Below are 19,812 nucleotides of genomic sequence, written 5' to 3'. Positions count from 1 at the left end.
TTATACAATGCCAAATATTGTAATGCACCATACTTCCGCTGTATTTAGGAAAGTGGTGAACATCAATAATAGACTCTCACATCATAATCAATGGCCTCCATTTCTCCACCTCCATATCCCACTCTTAAATGTTGAGTATCCCCCTTCACAATTATTGTTACCTCTGCATCCCAGTATGCTACCTCCAAGCTCCACAAACTGACAACCTCAACTTGCTCATCACAGCCCCTGATAATTCAATTTGATTTTCATTGAATACACCTCTGACCATGGCCTACCCTTCCAGGTGACCTGGAATGACAGCCCTGACAGATGACCCTTCATTAGTAAACTGCACAGTCTCTGGCTAACTTACCACTAACCTCCAGACTGGTTGCACTTGTCCTGTAGCACTGACCATGGCCATTCCACAGACTGTAATTATACAGAAACCCTGACTCTGCATGCCAAAAGCAGTCGACTAACCGTGTCCAAGCCCCTGAGTTGAAACTGAGCAATGCCTTTGACTGAGTGTGCTGACACTCCCTGACTAATGACAGACTCCTTGATCTGACTAACCCATTAGACTTTGAGACATGTCCATTTAGTTGAAGGGCTTGCAGTATGTTTGCTACATAAGTTGTTGGTGATGTGTGGCATTGACATCGCACCGTCCCATGTAGTGACAGGTCTGCTCCCTTGAATAATCATTGTTTTTGTGTCTGAGAGGTAAGGCGAGGCAGCATGGAGCCTGTAAGTTCTCAATGAGGCAGGAAAGGCATGTAGGTGCAAATAAGTGGGGGCTGAAAGAGCAAACTAAGAGCCTTGTTCTAATGCAGGAGATAGAGTCCTGACCTTGTGTGTAAAGTGACCTGGCAGCAGCATTACAATGTAAGGTACCGGTGAACTCCAAAGTGCAGTGTTAAAGTGATGAACTGCATTTTAAGTCCATGATATGCCTTGATGACATGGCGTTTGTCCAATTCTGATCTCTGTGGAGCGGGGTAGGGCTATGGCACATGTCCCGTGATGTTGAGGGTGCTGGCCACCCTGGAAGTTCAGAGCAGATGCCAGTGGACTGCAACTGATAGGTACTTGTTCAGTCTTTCTCATAGACTCAGCCAGGGAATATTGCTGTCTACTTTCTCTCTACTGAATGGGAAAATAGCAACTCATGTATAAATAAAGCAAAAGTAGATAATAGTGAGATGTTATTGCGTGAAAACTGGTCCCTTGCTTCTCACTAAAGATATTCTCATCTCGCCATTAAAACTTTGGAATTGGATATTGTTTTGACATCAAGAGCCTGGCTGTTCTGATCTCACCATATTTTCCCAATTCAGTCATCATTGCCTACATCATTCAGGGCTGCAAAAATTCACCATTTGTTTTCCACATTCCAAATCTTTTCTACTGCCCGGCTGTACAATGATTCTGTGCCTGATGATAGCGCTGAATTCTGACTGTTTGGCAAAAGCAGTGTGGGAGCTGAATGCACTCACTTATACTTTTGCCCTCCTGGCTTCAGTGCTCAACTCAACAGTTGTTGATCCTCCTGTTCTAAACATTTTTCTGCCTACTTGCTTATGTTGTTTCCTCTCCTCCCAACCAGCCTCCCAACTTGACACGTGGTTTCTGGAACACTGCTTCCTGGGTTATGCGTAGAAACAGAGGGAGATGGAAAACCTCAGGCGGTCATAGTGACTGCTGGCTTGCTTCTGTAAGCAACACACTAATACCGTGTTTCAAGCTCACTGGTCAACAGCCTTATTTGCACTGTTTCTTTAATGAACCAGCTGTAAGCTGTGCGACTGCACTGAGTGCTTCATGATGGAGATCATATAGCAGCCCAGGAGATACATTTCTATTTTAGAAATCCCTCCTTTCAGAGAATAAAAAAGGAATGATTGCAGACATGATCATTTAGGCTGTGAGTTACGGGAGTTGCACAAGTGACATGGAAGCTGTAAGCCTGTTACTGAGGGGGAGCTAGAAATCAAAAATATGTATTGGCAGTGACCATGTTCAGAGTGGATGGGTAAGTGACTCGGCCGGTGGACGAAGGCTGGTGCAGATGCCACAGATGTTAGGGATTTTAAAGAGAATGAACAAAACAGGCACACCCATGTTCTGTGCAGAACCTAAAGCCATGGCGTCCCCAATCCACTGACTATTCTACTGCATTACCTCTCTGCGTATTGCACCTCTCTACCATAGACATCACTGAACAACTCAATCACAAGAACAAGTTTTGCACAAAGTGGTTGGGAAAGCATAGGGATGTTGTAGAAGGAGGGTCAAAGGTGTCTGCTCATACCATGTTCCTCTTGCACCCAGTTGCTGTAACAGGCTCTCACCACAGATATCCACCCATGGTACTTGGGTTGTGGCTGGAACAATGACATTTGGGGCTACACAAAGAGACAAACAGGCAAATGTAAGTTGGAAGTATTACCATTTACAAAAAAGTGCAAAAAGAACATGAAGTGCACCGTCACCTGAGAACCAAAGTGCTCTCAATACAATTTTTTCTTCCTTCAACAATGTTTTAATATACTTCCTAGTTCTACTGTTGGGAATGGACGGAGCCTGTTCATTAGTGGATACTATTGGCCCTGGAGGTTTGTTCAGGTGATTTGGGGGTGCAGTCACGTCTGCATGAGCCAGATATGCTGAGGGTCTTCTGCCACATGCAGTTGATACTTCACAGTGTAAGCTTTCAAGAATCAGAAAGGAGCTGGCCAGGTGGAGGTGAAGATCCTGGCTACCTCAGGAGTATCCTGAGTGGAGACCCCAGAGGGGGCTGTATCTGCTTCCTCTTCCGGCTGAGTGCCCTTTGGTACTACCCTGTATCCTTATGAGGAAGGGGCACTTTGGAGTGCTGTTTGAATGATGTGCTCTGGTTCAGAAATCATCTCAGTTGACTCTGCTGATTTCCATTGTTGACTTCAACACATCTTTCATTATCATGACAATTTATTTTTATTTTTAATTTTGTCATCAGCTTTACTTTGTGATCTTGTAGTCAGGCCATCCCTGACTCACACTGTTTGCTTGTCCTGTTCATCAATAAATGTGATGGGTGAAACACTCTTATAGCACTTGCAGGATTACTTGTATGAGTTTTTGATTTGTTTCATGTTGAGCCAAGTGGTTTCACTTCATGTCTGGTATCTGGAGCTTCAAACACAAACAAACCAGAAAGTAATTCAAAAACTCAGCAATGACAGCAACATCTGTTAAGAGAAATCAGAGTTAATGCTTTGGGTCCAATAGACAGTAGACAATAGGTGCAGAAGTAGGCCATTCGGCCCTTCGAGCCAGCACCACCATTCATTATGATCATGGCTGATCATCCACAATCAGTATCCTGTTCCTGCCTTATCCCCATAACCCTTGAATCCACTGTCTTTAAGAGGTCTATCCATCTCTTTCTTGAAAGTATCCAGACAGTTGGCCTCCACTGCCTTCTGGGGCAGAGCATTCCATATATCCACCACTCTCTGGGTGAAGAAGTTTTTCCTCAACTCTGTTCTAAATGGCCTACCCCTTATTTTTAAACTGTGTCCTCTGGTTCTGGACTCACCCATCAGCGGAAACATGCTTCCTGCCTCCAGAGTGTCCAATCCCTTAATAATCGTATACGTCTCAATCAGATCCCCTCTCATCCTTCTAAACTCAAGTGTATACAAGCCCAGTCGCTCCAATCTTTCAACATATGATAGTCACGCCATTCCAGGAATTGACCTCATGAGCCTATGCTGCACTTCCTCAACAGCAAGAATGTCCTTCCTCAAGTTTGGAGACCAAAACTGCACACAATGCTCCAGGTGTGGTTTCACCAGGGCCCTGTACAGCTGCAGAAGGACCTCTTTGCTCCTATACTAAATTCCTCTTGTTGTGAAGGCCAGCATGTCATTAGCTTTCTTCACTGCCTGCTGTCCCTGCATGCTTGCTTTCATTGACTGATGTACAGATCTCGTTGTACTTCCCCTTTACCTAACTTGACTCCATTTAAATAGTAATCTGCCTTCCTGTTCTTGCCACCAAAGTGGATAACCACACATATATCTACATTAAACTGCATCTCCCATGCATCCGCCCACTCACCTAGCCTGTCCAAGTCACCTTGTATTGTCATAACATCCTCCTCACATTTCACACTGCCACCCAGCTTTGTGTCATCAGCAAATTTGCTAATATTACTTTTAATGCCTTCGTCTATATCATTAATATATATCGTAAACAGCTGCGGTCCCAGCACCGAGCCTTGTGGTACCCCACTGGTCACCGCCTACCATTCCGAAAGGGACCTGTTTATCACTACTCTTTGCTTCCTGTCAGCCAGCCAATTTTCAATCCAACTCAGTATTTTTCCCCCAATACCATGTGCCCTAATTTTGCTCACCAATCTCCTCTGTGGGACTTTATCAAAGGCTTTCTGAAAGCCCAGGTACACTACATCCACTGGTTTTCCCTTGTCCATCTCCATAGATACATCCTCAAAAAATTCCAGAAGATTAGTCAAGCACGATTTCCCCTTCATAAATCCATGCTGACTCTGACCTATCCTGTTACTGCTATCCAAATGAGTCGTAATTTCATCTTTTATAATTGACTCCAGCATCTTTCCCACTACTGACGTCAGGCTAACCGGTCTATAATTTCCTGTTTTCTCTCTCCCTCCTTTCTTGAAAAGTGGGACAACATTAGCCACCCTCCAATCCACAGGAACTGATCATGAATCTATAGAACATTGGAAAATGATTACCAACGTGTCCACAATTTCTAGAGCAACCTCCTTAAGTATCCTGGGATGCAGATCATCGGGTCCTGGGGACTTATCGGCCTTCAGTCCTAACAGTCTATCCAACACTTTCCTGCCTAATATAAATACCCTTCAGTTCACCCATTCCCTTAGGCCCTTCAGCCACTACTGCATCTGGGAGATTGCTTGTGTCTCCCCTCGTGAAGACAGATCCAAAGTACCTATTTAACACTTCTGCCATTGCCTTGTTCCCCATAATAAATTCACCTGTTTCTGACTTGAAGGGCCCAATATTAGTCTTAACCATTTTTTTTTTCTTTTCGCACACCTAAAAATCTTTTACTATCCTCGTTTATATTTTTGGCCAGTTTGCCTTCATAGCTCATTTTTTCTCTGTGTATTGCCTTTTTAGTTACTCGCTGTTGCTCTTTAAAAGCTTCCCAGTCCTCCGGCTTCCCGCTCATCTTTGCTATGTTGTACTTCTTCTCTTTTATCTTTATACAGTCCTTAACTTCCCTCATCAGCCACGGCTGCCCCTGCCTCCCCTTAGGATCTTTCTTCCTCTTTGGAATGAACTGACCCTGCACCTTCTGCATTATATCCAGAAATACCCGCCATTGTTGTTCCACTGCCATCCCTGCTCGGGAATTGTACCTTTGAACTTTGGCCAGCTCCTCCCTCATAGCTCCATAGTTCCCTTTGTTCAACTGCAATACTGACGCTTCCGATTCTCCCTTCTCCCTCTCAAAGTGCAGATTAAAACTTATCATGTTATGGTCACTACTTCCTAATGGCTCCTTTACTTTGAGGTCCCTGATCAAATCCGGTTCATTGCACAACACCAGATCCAGAATTGCCTCCTCCCTGTTCGGCTCCAGTACAAGCTGTTCTAAGAATCCATCTTGGAGGCACTCCACAAACTCCTTTTCTTGGGGTCCAGTACCATCCTGATTCTCCCAGTCTACCCGCATGTTGAAATCTCCCATAACAACTGTAGTGATACCTTTGCGACAGGCCAATTTCAACTCTTGATTCAACTTACATCCTGCATCCAGACTACTGTTTGGGGTCCTGTAGATAACTCCCTTTAGGGTCTTTCTACCCTTAGAATTTTTCAGCTCTATCCATACTGACTCTACATCTCCTGATTCTATGTCCCCCCTTGCAAGGGACTGAATATCATTCCTCACCAACAGGACTACCCCACCCTCTCTGCCCATCAGTCAGTCTGTTTGGTAGCACGTATAGTCTTGAATATTCATTTCCCAGGCCCTGTCCACTTGAAGCCACGTCTCAGTTATCCCCACAACATCATACTTGCCAACTTCCAACTGAGCCTCAAGCTCATCCACCTTATTTCTTCTGCTTCGTGCATTCATATATAATATTTTTAATTTGTTTCTCCCCTCACCCTTCCTATCAAACCCTATTTCACTTGGCCATACTGTATGATCCCATCTTGAGTTTTCTGCTCCGTTGATTCTGTTGTCCTTCTTAACCTCTCTTACTCTCACTTTCCCTTTAAATTCATTCTTAAATTTCCAGTTTGCCCCCCCCCCCCCGCCATTGACCCTTCTTCACTGGAATTTCAAGCCTTCAGTCTTGCCAAAGCCTTGGGCTCTCAGAGCATTCTATCTTCTGAGGGATGTTCTGTCACAGACCTTCAAATTTACCATTGAGGATCCCACTTTTGGATCACCATCAGGTGTAACTTTACGTAGGTGCAAGAAACTCTTATGGAAATTTGCGTTGTCTATATGGCTTTTATTAGTCTTTATTGTAGTAATTGCAAACAACTTTTCTCCTTTTGGTTTGATGGTGTAGATTGAATCATCCGAATCTTCATCGAGCATCTTTCATTTGCAACAGTGGATTGAATAGAATCCTCATCTGAGATGGCTGTGGCAATACCTTTCTGGTCTTTGTAGGCTTATTTGTCTTCTTTCAGGTTAAAGGTTTGCATGCAAAAAGGCTTTGTCTCTTGCAATTAAATCACTGCACGTGCTTTCCTTGGTTTTACGTGAAGGCTGCCACTATATTTAGAGCTTGTCTTTGGGTCTTAATTGTTTTTGCTGGCTTTTCTGTGGATACTTGTTGATTTCCTCCACCTTGTTGTGCTTGAACTGTCCAGACTGCTTTTCAACAGCGTGGACAGATCTGAGCTCCCTATCAACATAATGCATAGCTGTGGGTTGGTTCTCCACCTGTTCTCCCATGTATGTGCTCTAGCTATTGGTTGACAATCTCAGAGTCTCTGCACATGTTTAACGTACTCAAGACTCAGATTCTCTTCTCTTAGCATCCTGCTGCCGTCATAGGTTCTTTCATGCCAAATATAAATCCATCTATAATTAGAACATTGTAAAGTGACTGAATTCACAGGAAGCTCTGTTAATGCAGTGATGTATTCAACAAAAGGTTCTTTTTCACCTGAGATAATGGGAACTGCAGATGCTGGAGAATTCCAAGATAATAAAATGTGAGGCTGGATGAACACAGCAGGCCAAGCAGCATCTCAGGAGCACAAAAGCTGACGTTTCGGGCCTGGACCCTTCATCAGAGAGGGGGATGGGGAGAGGGAACTGGAATAAATAGGGAGAGAGGGGGAGGCGGACCGAAGATGGAGAGTAAAGAAGATAGGTGGAGAGAGTATAGGTGGGGAGGTAGGGAGGGGATAGGTCAGTCCAGGGAAGACGGACAGGTCAAGGAGGTGGGATGAGGTTAGTAGGTAGATGGGGGTGCGGCTTGGGGTGGGAGGAAGGGATGGGTGAGAGGAAGAACCGGTTAGGGAGGCAGAGACAGGTTGGACTGGTTTTGGGATGCAGTGGGTGCGGGGGAAGAGCTGGGCTGGTTGTGTGGTGCAGTGGAGGGAGGGGACGAACTGGGCTGGTTTAGGGATGCAGTAGGGGAAGGGGAGATTTTGAAACTGGTGAAGTCCACATTGATACCATTAGGCTGCAGGGTTCCCAGGCGGAATATGAGTTGCTGTTCCTGCAACCTTCGGGTGGCATCATTGTGGCAGTGCAGGAGGCCCATGATGGACATGTCATCTAGAGAATGGGAGGGGGAGTGGAAATGGTTTGCGACTGGGAGGTACAGTTGTTTGTTGCGAACTGAGCGGAGGTGTTCTGCAAAGCGGTCACCAAGCCTCCGCTTGGTTTCCCCAATGTAGAGGAAGCCACACCGGGTACAGTGGATGCAGTATACCACATTGGCAGATGTGCAGGTGAACCTCTGCTTAATGTGGAATGTCATCTTGGGGCCTGGGATAGGGGTGAGGGAGGAGGTGTGGGGGCAAGTGTAACATTTCCTGCGGTTGCAGGGGAAGGTGCCGGGTGTGGTGGGGTTGGAGGGCAGTGTGGAGCGAACAAGTGAGTCACGGAGAGAGTGGTCTCTCCGGAAAGCAGACAGGGGTGGGGATGGAAAAATGTCTTGGGTGGTGGGGTCGGATTGTAAATGGCGAAAGTGTCGGAGGATAATGCGTTGTATCCGGAGGTTGGTAGGGTGGTGTGTGAGAACGAGGGGGATCCTCTTTGGGCAGTTGTGGCGGGGGCGGGGTGTGAGGGATGTGTTGCGGGAAATACGGGAGACGCGGTCAAGGGCGTTCTCGATCACTGTGGGGGGAAAGTTGCGGTCCTTAAAGAACTTGGACATCTGGGATGTGCAGGAGTGGAATGTCTTATCGTGGGAGCAGATACGGCGGAGGTGGAGGAATTGGGAATAGGGGATGGAATTTTTGCAGGAGGGTGGGTGGGAGGAGGTGTATTCTAGGTAGCTGTGGGAGTCGGTGGGCTTGAAATGGACATCAGTTACAAGATGGTTGCCCGAGATGGAGACTGAGAGGTCCAGGAAGGTGAGGGATGTGCTGGAGATGGCCCAGGTGAACTGAAGGTTGGGGTGGAAGGTGTTGGTGAAGTGGATGAACTGTTCGATCTCCTCTGGGGAGCAAGTGGCGGCGCCGATACAGTCATCGATGTACCGGAGGAAGAGGTGGGGTTTGGGCCCTGTGTAGGTGCGGAAGAGGGACTGTTCCACGTAACCTACAAAGAGGCAGGCATAGCTGGGGCCCTTGCGGGTGCCCATGGCCACCCCCTTAGTCTGTAGGAAGTGGGAGGAGTCAAAAGAGAAGTTGTTGAGGGTGAGGACGAGTTCAGCTAGGCTGATGAGAGTGTCGGTGGAGGGGGACTGGTCGGGTCTGCGGGACAGGAAGAAGCGGAGGGCCTTGAGGCCATCTGCATGAGGAATGCAGGTGTATAGGGACTGGACGTCCATGGTGAATATGAGGTGTTGGGGGCCAGGGAATTGGAAGTCCTGGAGGAGGTGGAGGGCGTGGCTGGTGTCACGGACGTAGGTGGGGAGTTCCTGGACCAAAGGGGAGAAAATGGAGTCCAGATAGGTGGAGATGAGTTCGGTGGGGCAGGAGCAGGCTGAGACGATGGGTCGACTAGGGCAGGCAGGTTTGTGGATTTTGGGAAGGAGATAGAAACGGGCTATGCGGGGTTGGGGAACAATGAGGTTGGAGGCTGTGGGTGGGAGGCCCCCTGAGGTGATGAGGTCGTGAATGGTGTTGGAGATGATGGTTTGGTGCTCGGGTGTGGGGTCATGATCGAGGGGGCGGTAGGAGGTGGTGTCGGAGAGTTGGCGTCTGGCCTCAGCGATGTAGAGGTCAGTGCACCATACTACCACTGCACCACCCTTGTCTGCGGGTTTGATGGTGAGGTTGGGGTTGGAGCGGAGGGCTGCCCGTTCTGTGGGGGAGACACTTTCGCCATTTACAATCCGACCCCACCACCCAAGACATTTTTCCATCCCCACCCCTGTCTGCTTTCCGGAGAGACCACTCTCTCCGTGACTCCCTTGTTCGCTCCACACTGCCCTCCAACCCCACCACACCCGGCACCTTCCCCTGCTACCGCAGGAAATGTTACACTTGCCCCCACACCTCCTCCCTCACCCCTATCCCAGGCCCCAAGATGACATTCCACATTAAGCAGAGGTTCACCTGCACATCTGCCAATGTGGTATACTGCATCCATTGTACCCGGTGCGGCTTCCTCTACATTGGGGAAACCAAGCGGAGGCTTGGTGACCGCTTTGCAGAACACCTCCGCTCAGTTCGCAACAAACAACTGCACCTCCCAGTCGCAAACCATTTCCACTCCCCCTCCCATTCTCTAGATGACATGTCCATCATGGGCCTCCTGCACTGCCACAATGATGCCACCCGAAGGTTGCAGGAACAGCAACTCATATTCCGCCTGGGAACCCTGCAGCCTAATGGTATCAATGTGGACTTCACCAGTTTCAAAATCTCCCCTTCCCCTACTGCATCCCTAAACCAGGAGCAGGCTGACGATGGGTCGACCAGGGCAGGCAGGTTTGTGGATTTTGGGAAGGAGATAGAAACGTGCCGTGCGGGGTTGGGGAACAATGAGGTTGGAGGCTGTGGGTGGGAGGTCCCCTGAGGTGATGAGGTCGTGAATGGTGTTGGTGTTGGTGTTAAAATGCTTTGAAAATCTCTGCTGTCCTTTTTGTATTCTTCAGAGAGATTTCGGTTGGAATACATTTTGTGATAGTGTCTCCCAACAGTGTTGTTCCACATTTTTATCACACTCCTATGATATTACTGTATATTAGAAACTTATCCCATTGATCTTGGTTTTGTATTATGCTGCCATAGCTGAGGTCCAGTCAGCCGTCATCTCTGGGTACACCAGTTTTGTATTAGAGGCCTCAAGAAGTGTTACAGAAATAGTTGTAATCAAATATTTTTTAGATACATGTGCGGTAACTGGCAGCTGCCCTAGCTTGTCAGTTAAATCCGTTGTAGTTTTGTTATTTTGTCATTTTGCCGTTACAATTGGAAAAGCTGCAATTTCTCTTTCATGTCACATATTTCTTTCTGATGGGGACTGACATAGGAAAGTTATATATTGTGTGACTCACTTAGTACTTTCAGTTGTGGCTTGCTTTTTCATTCTTTATCTGCAGCTTCCAGTAGCTTTTTGCGGGCTCTGAAAATTCTGTTAAAGATGTGAATACATTGAAAGTTTTAATAATTTGATAATTTTGACTGAAAGCATTTCTGTAACACTTCGTGAGGTCTCTAATGCGAAACTAGTGTACCCAGGGTAATAACTGGCTGTACCTCAAACCATGAGAGCATAAAACAAAACTAATATGGGGTGACACTACATATCCCCTGAGAGATCACCGTCACCATCATTGCCAGTTGTATAGAAGTCCAAAGTGGTTGTCAATGGGAAAGGATATCCCGTAGTCCTCGTTTCCTGCTTTAACAGCCAACACAGTTGCACCGCAGTGTCTTAGTTTTTGCTGCTTTTTATGCGTTTGGATACTCTCCATCACAGCCTTAGATAACCATGAATAGTTGATCCTTCTCATTGCGCCTTTCATTTTGATTGGAATAAATTTTCACTGAGTATTACAGGATATCTGCTTAAAAATCTGAGATAACAAGGTGTAGAGCTGGATCAACACAGCAGGCCAAGCAGCATCATAGGAGCAGGAAAGCTGACGTTTCAGGCCTAGACCCTTCTTCAGAAAAATCTGCTTAAACTGCTGTCCTTGCTCATCTACCGATGCTCCCCTTAATCTATTTCCCCAGCCCACTTTAGACAATTCATTCTTCATATTTCAGCATTGCTCTTATTTAGGTCGAGAATACTGTAATGACACCCAGGTTGTTGTCCCTCAAACTGAATTTGAAATTCTACATGTTGCGATCAATGCTCCTACAGGATCCTTAACAATAAGATCTCTTATTAATCACACCTCATTACATATTCCTAGATTCTGCAGCATACTGCCCTAAAAAATCTCTGATGCACGCCAGAAATCCTTGTTACCCACGCCCATCTGATGCGTCCCTTCAATATGCAGATTAAAATCACCCACGACAGTTATGATTAATTCTTACATGTCTCCATTATTTTCTGATTTATATTTTGTGCTTCACTGAAGCAACTCTTCAGGTGTCCATAGATAACTCCCATTTGTGATTTCTTTCTCTTGTTATTCCTTATTTCCGCACAAACTGATTCTATATTGTGATCTATTGCACCTCGATCATTACACTCCAGCACACTGATACCTCCATTTTTTAACAAAGCTGCCCCAGTTCTTCCAAAATCTTGAATAACATACCTGTAGATGTTGAAATTTGACTCCTGGTCACCCTGTGACTATATCTCGATAATAGCCATCAAGTCATATTTATTTGTTTCATTTCTGTCCTTGGCACCTGGTCTTGGAAACTGCTAACCATAACTCTGGGCCTTGGGATGCTTTTAAAAATTTCTCCAAACACTTGGGGCTAGCTGAGTTCACTCTGCTCCTCAGGTTGCCAAGCTCCAGGTTTTGAGGGCTGCCCACCATTATTCTGGGCCTTGAATATTTTTGCTGGTCAGGCCTGGGAAATGTTGCTTGAAGAAGATTTGGCTGAGGGGCTGACAGAGGAAGCTGCAAGGATTGGAGTCCAGGATTGAAGACACTGAAGGGTGTGGGTAGAGGCGATTCAAGGGGTAGGGAGGGATAATCGGAAGGCTGGAATGAGTGTGGACGAGACGTAAAATGCTGAAAGATGGAAAGGGAAAGGGCTGTAACAAGGCAGTTGGAGAAGGTGGCTGGAGACAGGCAGGTTGAAGAGGAGACTACAAAGGAGAGAGAACAATTTCAAACATTTAAAGAAGGGACATTTAATTACTCAGTGGCCAGGAAAAATCAAAATCACACAGGTTATATATTCTTTGAAAGGGGTAACAACTGTGCAGACATGTAACAGATATCTTGAAACTAAGACAGTCAACTGTTAAATTTAAATCTGTGATTAAGATCTGTGATACCATAAACAGGCTAGTGACTACCTGGTTAATCTGTTCTAGACCTGTGTAACTGCAATGAAATCACACCTCACCAATTTACAGAAGGGAGATGGCTTTGTTTGTGAACAAGCGTCTGTCACTTATTTTGAAAATAACTTTGATTGGTAACTCACGCCTACTGATTATGCCAATTTAAATACTGTCTGTCTAGAAAGTTAATGCTTTCCTTATGTGTTGTGGATTGAAGTTTAATGGAGGGTTGATAGTTGAGGATATCGATGAATTTGTCTAATTTTGCTTCTCTGTGTGTTGAAATACTCCATAAACCCACTCAAATACAAAAGATATTGTTACTAAATGACTGCCTTACTTAAAACACGTGTAGTGAGGATTAAAAAGGGCACACCAAAAACCAAAACATAGCCTCTGAAAACTATTAATTAGCCCTTAAGAAAACAGAAATTGTTTCCAATGGCTGAAGGAATGATAAGCACATGGCCCAAATGTGACTTAATTTAAATTATTTGACAAAAGAACCAGAACTGGCAGGAAAGAGAAAAAGAAACTTCTCCACAAACACCGGTCATAATTTGGAAGAAATTTGGCAGAAAGAATGAGGGGAAATAACACACACTGAATGGTACAGTTTTAAAGAGGGTGCAGTAGCAGAGAGCCCTGGGTTACTTGTACACAGATCTATGAAGGTGTCACATCAGAATAATAAAGTGCATGAGATCTCTGTTTTTCATTATATGTGTGAAGTTCAAAACCCAGATAGTTTAATTTTTCATTCATTAATGGGATGTAGGTGTCACTGGCTAGGGCAGTCTTAATTGCCCAGAGGGCAGTTAAGAATCAGTGAGTCTGGAGTCACATGTAGGCTAGACCAGGTAAGGATAGAAGATCTCCTTCCCTAAAGGACTTTTGTGAACCATATGGGCTATTCCGACAATCGACAATAGCGTCATGGTCATCAGAAGGCCGATTGTCTATTGAATTCAAATTCCACTATCTATCATAGCAAGATTTGAACCCAGGTACCAAGAACATTAGCTGAGTTTCTGGACTAACAATCCAATATTAATACCACTAGCCCATTGCCTCTCAAATACAATAGAAAATATTATTTAAGTCCATAAAGACCACATCTTTTTATTTTCCATTACTTTCGACTATGTTAATGTTAAATGGGCTGTTTGAAACCAAGGACTGTGGAAGGATTTGGTGTACTTTTTAAGGCAAGTTGCTGGAACTCATTGTGAATAGTATTTACACAATGATTACATGAATGCAGTGTTATTATGCAATTAGTGGTTAAGATTTGGAATGGATTGCTTGAGAGGTTGAAAGATATGATTTCAATAGCAGCCTACAAAACGGTGCTGAATATTTTTAGATTAGATTCCCTACAGTGTGGAAACAGGCCCTTTGGCCCAACAAGCCCACACCGCCCTTTGCAGCATACCACCGAGACCCATCCCCCTATAACCCACACACCCCTGAACACTGCAGGCAATTTACCATGGCCAATCCACCTAATCTGCACATCTTTGGACTGTGGGAGGAAACCGGGGCACCTGGAGGAAACCCACGCAGACACGGGGAGAATGTGCAAACTCCACAGAGACAGCTGCCCGAGGCTGGAATTGACCCTGGGTCCCTGGCCCTGTGAGGTTGCAGTGCTAACCACTGAGCCACTGTGTCACCCATTTGCGATGATCTGCAGTTAAGACAAGATGCAGGACCAACTGGATTGATCTTTGAAAGCACAGGGACGGGCTAGATTCTTTGAAATAAGGTGAACTGACATCATTTTGCAAGCTATATGCCGCAGTCACAAAGATAAAGAGTGAGTGTGACATGCTAATGATCCAAGCATCCCCATTCTATTCAATGTAACTGAGAGCGTTTTATTTCTTCTCAGATGGTTTAATTAATACGTACGATGGTGGTGGTTCTATTAATGTACAAATTATCTCCTGACAATATAAACTTGGGCATGGGCATAGTCAATTCAGTTGATGGGTCAGCTCACAAATCATTGAATGCAGAAGGTGATGACCATTAATTTTGTGTAATTGAAGAAAGTATAGCGTCATAAATGAACAGGAGACTGAAAATATGAAACAGAAGGGTTGTTTTTCAGCTAAAAGTGTGATTTATTATTCTATTCATTTATCAAAGAGAGAATTGAAATGATTTGCAGATGATCAGGATTGTTGACAGCCTTTCTTACACATGCATTTTCTGTGTCTAAATTAAAGAAGCTTAACAATTCGTTACTATTGAGATTTGTTGCATTGAATTATTTCTTAATCCTCCCACTGAAAGATTGGACAAAGGGATAACATGATGTTAATTTCAATATCACAAGATATTGTTAATTTTACGGGTAATGCAACTGCACAAGCAAAAGGTGGGTTGTTAAATCATCTAGCTGTGGGCAAGATCCTATGAATTCTTTTGGGAGTGACCAGCCCTGCTGCACTGAGGGACTTGACAGGGCACACCCTGGTAATGGTAATGGGACACAAAAACTCAATGTTAAACACTGAATTATGTGAACACATGGACAGATAAAGGACTTGGCATACTTAATCTCCTGAAAGCATGAGTACAAGTGGATAACAATATAAAATGATCAAGGGTTTTATAAATAAAGGCAATGTCTTGATGTAATAAAGTTACAAGAAATTTATACAGAACAATAAGCTGCATTCAGAGCATTTGTGCAGTTTTTGATACCTACGACAAATGACCATAAACCAAACAGTTTAGCTTCTTCAAGATGAAAACAAGGAGGGGAAATTACAATGTGGAATGACGTAAGATTCAAGAGAGGAGAAAGTTAGGATATTGAAAAGGAAATTGGAGCCTTTTGATATTTGAAAAGAAGACTTCCACTGAATGGTAGTCAGTTGGAGAATATATTTCAATTGGAGCCTACTAAAGGTAATTGGATAAGTATTTGAAGGAGAATTTTGTTTTAGGAATATGGGGTTAGAGCAAAAGGATGAATTTAAATGGAATATTCTTGGAAAGAACAGAGACTGACTTGATGTGCAGTTCAATCATTCTTCTTTAAAACAATGTGAACTTACATAATTAAAAAACCCACATTCTAAAGCCACTGAGATAGAGGGTGGGCGTGATGTACCAGTGATCCAACATTCCCTATCCTGTTCAATATGACTAAGGACATTGTGGATCTGTTACCTCATCTCAGTGATCTGATTAAAAACAAAGGTGTGACTGTCAGTCGTTTAAAATTGCTGCTGAGGGAGTGGACTAATTCCTTTATACAGCAAGTCATTGGGAAGTGGAATGCTTCACTGCAAGGGGTAGTTAAAACACAGAATGTTGCATCTTTTAAGCAAAAACTGGATTCAGTGAGTAGACAGTCAAAATGAGTTAAACAGCACCCAACTCTGGTTCCACCTTCACTGACCATCATATAGTGATTGACGCTCTTGCAGCAGCCAGCTGCTGGATATCACATGGCTATACGCTAATTGGCTTCCTCTAATGGAATTCAGAGTTTACTGAAATTACAATAGCCCGCTGAGTGCTGCACTTTGGCAGTTCATGGGAAAGAAGAGGAGGCTCTTGAAAAGTTAAGTCAAGAAATCTTTAAGGGGAGGTGAACAAGAACTCCTTTGTGGCACAGAGGGAAAAAAATTGGGTCACAGTCTCCCCCACCAACACTAATCATAAAATGACCAACTAACCTTCATGCAGCCTAGGGGCCCTTGTTGTCTGCCTGGCCAAGACAAGCAGCCTTTCTTCATAATTTCAAGTGTGCAGCTGGCAGGCAGGATGTAAAGCAAGCTCATTGATTAAAATAATCCTTTGCTTTCCACAGATACTTGTAGGAGTATGAGACATTTGTCTCTCACATTCCCTCCTTCCTGCCCACTTACAATCCATCAGCCTGGTTTCCAAACAAGCAGCTAAAGCCTAACTCAGAAATGACTAAAGAATGTACAAGCTGTGAAGAGACTGGATTTTATCTCTACTCTTTCTAATTTGTTCTTTCTCTTTCAGTTTGCGTTGCAGTTTGGAAGAATCATCACATGCGGACAGTCACAAACTATTTCATAGTTAATTTATCATTTGCCGACATCCTTGTTACAATTATTTGTCTTCCTACCAGCCTACTTGTTGATATAACTGAGTCATGGTTTTTTGGACCCATTTTCTGTAAAATAATCCCTTACTTACAAGTAAGTACCTTATCAATTCTGAGATTTCAATGACTATAAATGAGAAGTCTACGACAGGGTTCATAAAAATAATTTGCATTTATAGAGTGCCATTTGCAAACTTTGGATGCCTCAAAACAGCTTTCAAATAAAATAAAATTATGCAATGCAAGCTTAAAGTTTCAAGAGCAAAAGTATGTTGCAAATTTTACAAATGGAAACAGAAAATGACTGGAAGTATTGAATTGAATTAGTTTTATTGTTACGTACTCACATGAGTACAGTGAAAAGCTTATAAGTTGCCACTTACAGCACCTTCTTAGATACAAAGGCATCTAGGCACAGATTCTTGTGTAAAAATTCTTTGGAAAAAAAAATTAGAAAAGTAAAGAAATTACAACGTGCAACATTACAGACTTCCAAATCATTGTACTAAATTAGAAAAAGGGAAAATAAGAAAAGTTCAAAATAACAGTCCTTCTACAATAATAACATTTAAAAAGAAATTTTAAAGAAGAGAATTTAAGAAAATTATACTAATTGTTGATAGCTAAAGAATTACAGTTCTGATGAATTAAAATAATTCAATGTAATCTAAAAAATTGTTTCGATTAAGGATGATTCAACCAAGGAGAAGGGCTAACATTGAGGTTTCCTTTTCCTGTGATGTGCAGCAGAGCATTCAATCTATTTATAAGAAGCAGATTTCTAACTGGACTTCGTGCAGTACACAGAGAAAAGCTTACTGTCTAATAATAGTAGAAAGGCACTGATAAATTTTCCTGCTTGATTCACTGTCAATTGCTTTGATCACATAGTTGGAAATGTGCTGCATGTATCTATTTTAGATCTGATACATATAGACCAGAAAGGCTTTTACATTCAATTCTGAGTTTGTTAATCTCGGCCAGTACAGAAATTGCTATGCACCACATTGGATAGTAATGCAGCATCTCTTTCAGGGAGGATGGGGAAGGATGAGGCAACATTCCTGTTCCTAGTTAGTGTCTGATGACTGTACTAAAAGGTGGGAATGTGTGGATACCAGTTGAAGGTAGCATTATTCTTCCGTTCCATTGTACAGTCAAGGAGCCTAATGACAACTTAGTGTCTTGACTTACCATCAAACTGTTGCTATGACTGGAATCTGGGTAATGTTCTATGCTGTGACCAGACGGACATCTCCTGGGTGAGCAGGGTTGAGCTGGCACTCGTTCCCCATCCACCTGTCCCCTCAGTTGATCACAGCAAGGTTAAAGAAGTATATAATCAGTTGTAACTGCCGTTCTTGCACATCAAATGAATTTGTGTTTTAAAAGCAGGCCATTTATCCCAGCATTCTTGAGTTAACAAGAGTGAGTTCTTTAGTTATTAAGCATGAAAACAAATAATATTGCAAAAACACAAGCACACAGATTCAGATTAAGTGTGTGTCCAGAAGTTAAAAGATATATGGAACGGTTTCCCAAAGTCCTGGGTGAAAGTAGATAGTAGAACTGTGGTAGTTGAACAGCTGATTTTGCAATTCTTGGCTTTTGGAGGTTAGATCAAATCCTCTTGTTATGTTTCTTTAGTAAGTTGCTAACACTCAGAGCAAGAGAATTCTTCTCATTGCATTGCTATTTGACTGGCTTGAAGTATAGTTCACTTCACTTTACCAGTACACAGGTAAAACTAGATAAATCTTTGACTTTGCAGCTCACAAGCACTTGAACTGTAACTAGTACACAGGGAACTCATTTCACCTTCTTATGCTAGCGCGTATACACACACACACACACACACACAATTTGGGATGCCTTTTTTCTCATATATTCCTGTACAGGAAAAGAAAACATACTTGCAAGATGTGGCTTCCTGTTAAGAGGGGAAAGTTGGTCATATCCCTCATTATCTCTTTCTGTTGCATTTCTCTCTCTCATCCGCTCTGCTTGACGTTTTGCTGACACGTTATGAGTGACACATTCCATGCATCCGACACAGACAACGCTCAAGTTACATTGACTCTCATTTTGAGTCGGTCATAATTCTTTTATCGAAAGCATGCCTGGAATTGAATGTCCATAGTACTTTGGGATTTCGATTTTGATCCATTGTCAGACACAGTGGACACTTGGTGGAGTAGGTAGAGCACCTAGTTCAAAAAAAAAGGATCCTCCACATAAACCAGTGCCTATAAAGGAACAGAGGAACATTTCAATAGTAACTTAGTGCACTCCTCTTCTTTAACTGTGTTTCAGGGTAACAAAAAAACCACTGTTTAAGAAAAAACCAACATTTAGTATGAAATACACTTCATTCAGTCACACTAGGGGCATCTGCAAGGTGGTGGGGACAAATCTTGGCATTTTGATTGCATCAGTGCCTTGAGGTTCTTATACATTTTTAATGTAAACTCACCCAGTCCTTCATCTCCTGAACTTTACTCCACTTAATTTCAGTTTCATGAGCAACAACTTCACTCTGCATGACATATTGTTATGTTTACCATCCTATGTAATTTAGCAGAAGCAATTATGACTTCAATTCACCATGGCTTTTAAATTGGTAATTCTGAGTTATTGGTGTTATTTCAAACCCTGCTGGTCAGTGAATCTTAAAATCCATTTTGTTTTATTCCTAATCAAATTGACAGGATGAAAATCAGTTGGGTTCATATAAGGTAGACTAGGTTACGTGAGCACAAGCTTAATGAAAGAATGAGCTTTTCAGAATCCCTTGAAGAAGAAGAAAGAGTGGAGAGTTTAGGAAGGAAATTTCCTAACTTAGGAGCCAGCCCCAGCTAGTAGCCACAACCACCAATGGTGAAGCAGTTAACGATAATAAAATGTGAGGCTGGATGAACACAGACCCTTCATCAGTCTAGGCCCGAAATGTCAGCTTTTGTGCTCCTGAGATGCTGCTGGGCCTGCTGTGTTCATCCAGCCTCACATTTCATTATCTTGGATTCTCCAGCATCTGCAGGTCCCATTATCAGTGAAGCAGTTAAAGTTAGGAATGCTCAAGCACCAGATTTGGA

The 19,812-nt window shown here is 43.4% G+C and overlaps 1 protein-coding gene across 1 annotated transcript in view; it reads left to right on the top strand.

Moving 5' to 3' along the window:
- The window catches only part of hcrtr2 (hypocretin (orexin) receptor 2), a 79,774-nt gene that overhangs the window by 28,334 nt on the left and 31,628 nt on the right, over positions 1-19,812 (top strand). The window contains exon 2 of the mRNA XM_048531483.2: positions 16,636-16,814. Coding sequence (XP_048387440.1) covers positions 16,636-16,814 — 179 coding nt within the window. The remainder of the gene's footprint in view (positions 1-16,635; positions 16,815-19,812) is intronic.

This window comes from Stegostoma tigrinum, chromosome 4 (genome assembly GCF_030684315.1).
Source record: "Stegostoma tigrinum isolate sSteTig4 chromosome 4, sSteTig4.hap1, whole genome shotgun sequence".
Lineage (NCBI taxonomy): Eukaryota > Metazoa > Chordata > Chondrichthyes > Orectolobiformes > Stegostomatidae > Stegostoma > Stegostoma tigrinum.
The sequence above is the reverse complement of the archived record's forward strand: the minus strand, read 5'-3'. Positions and strand labels throughout refer to the sequence as shown.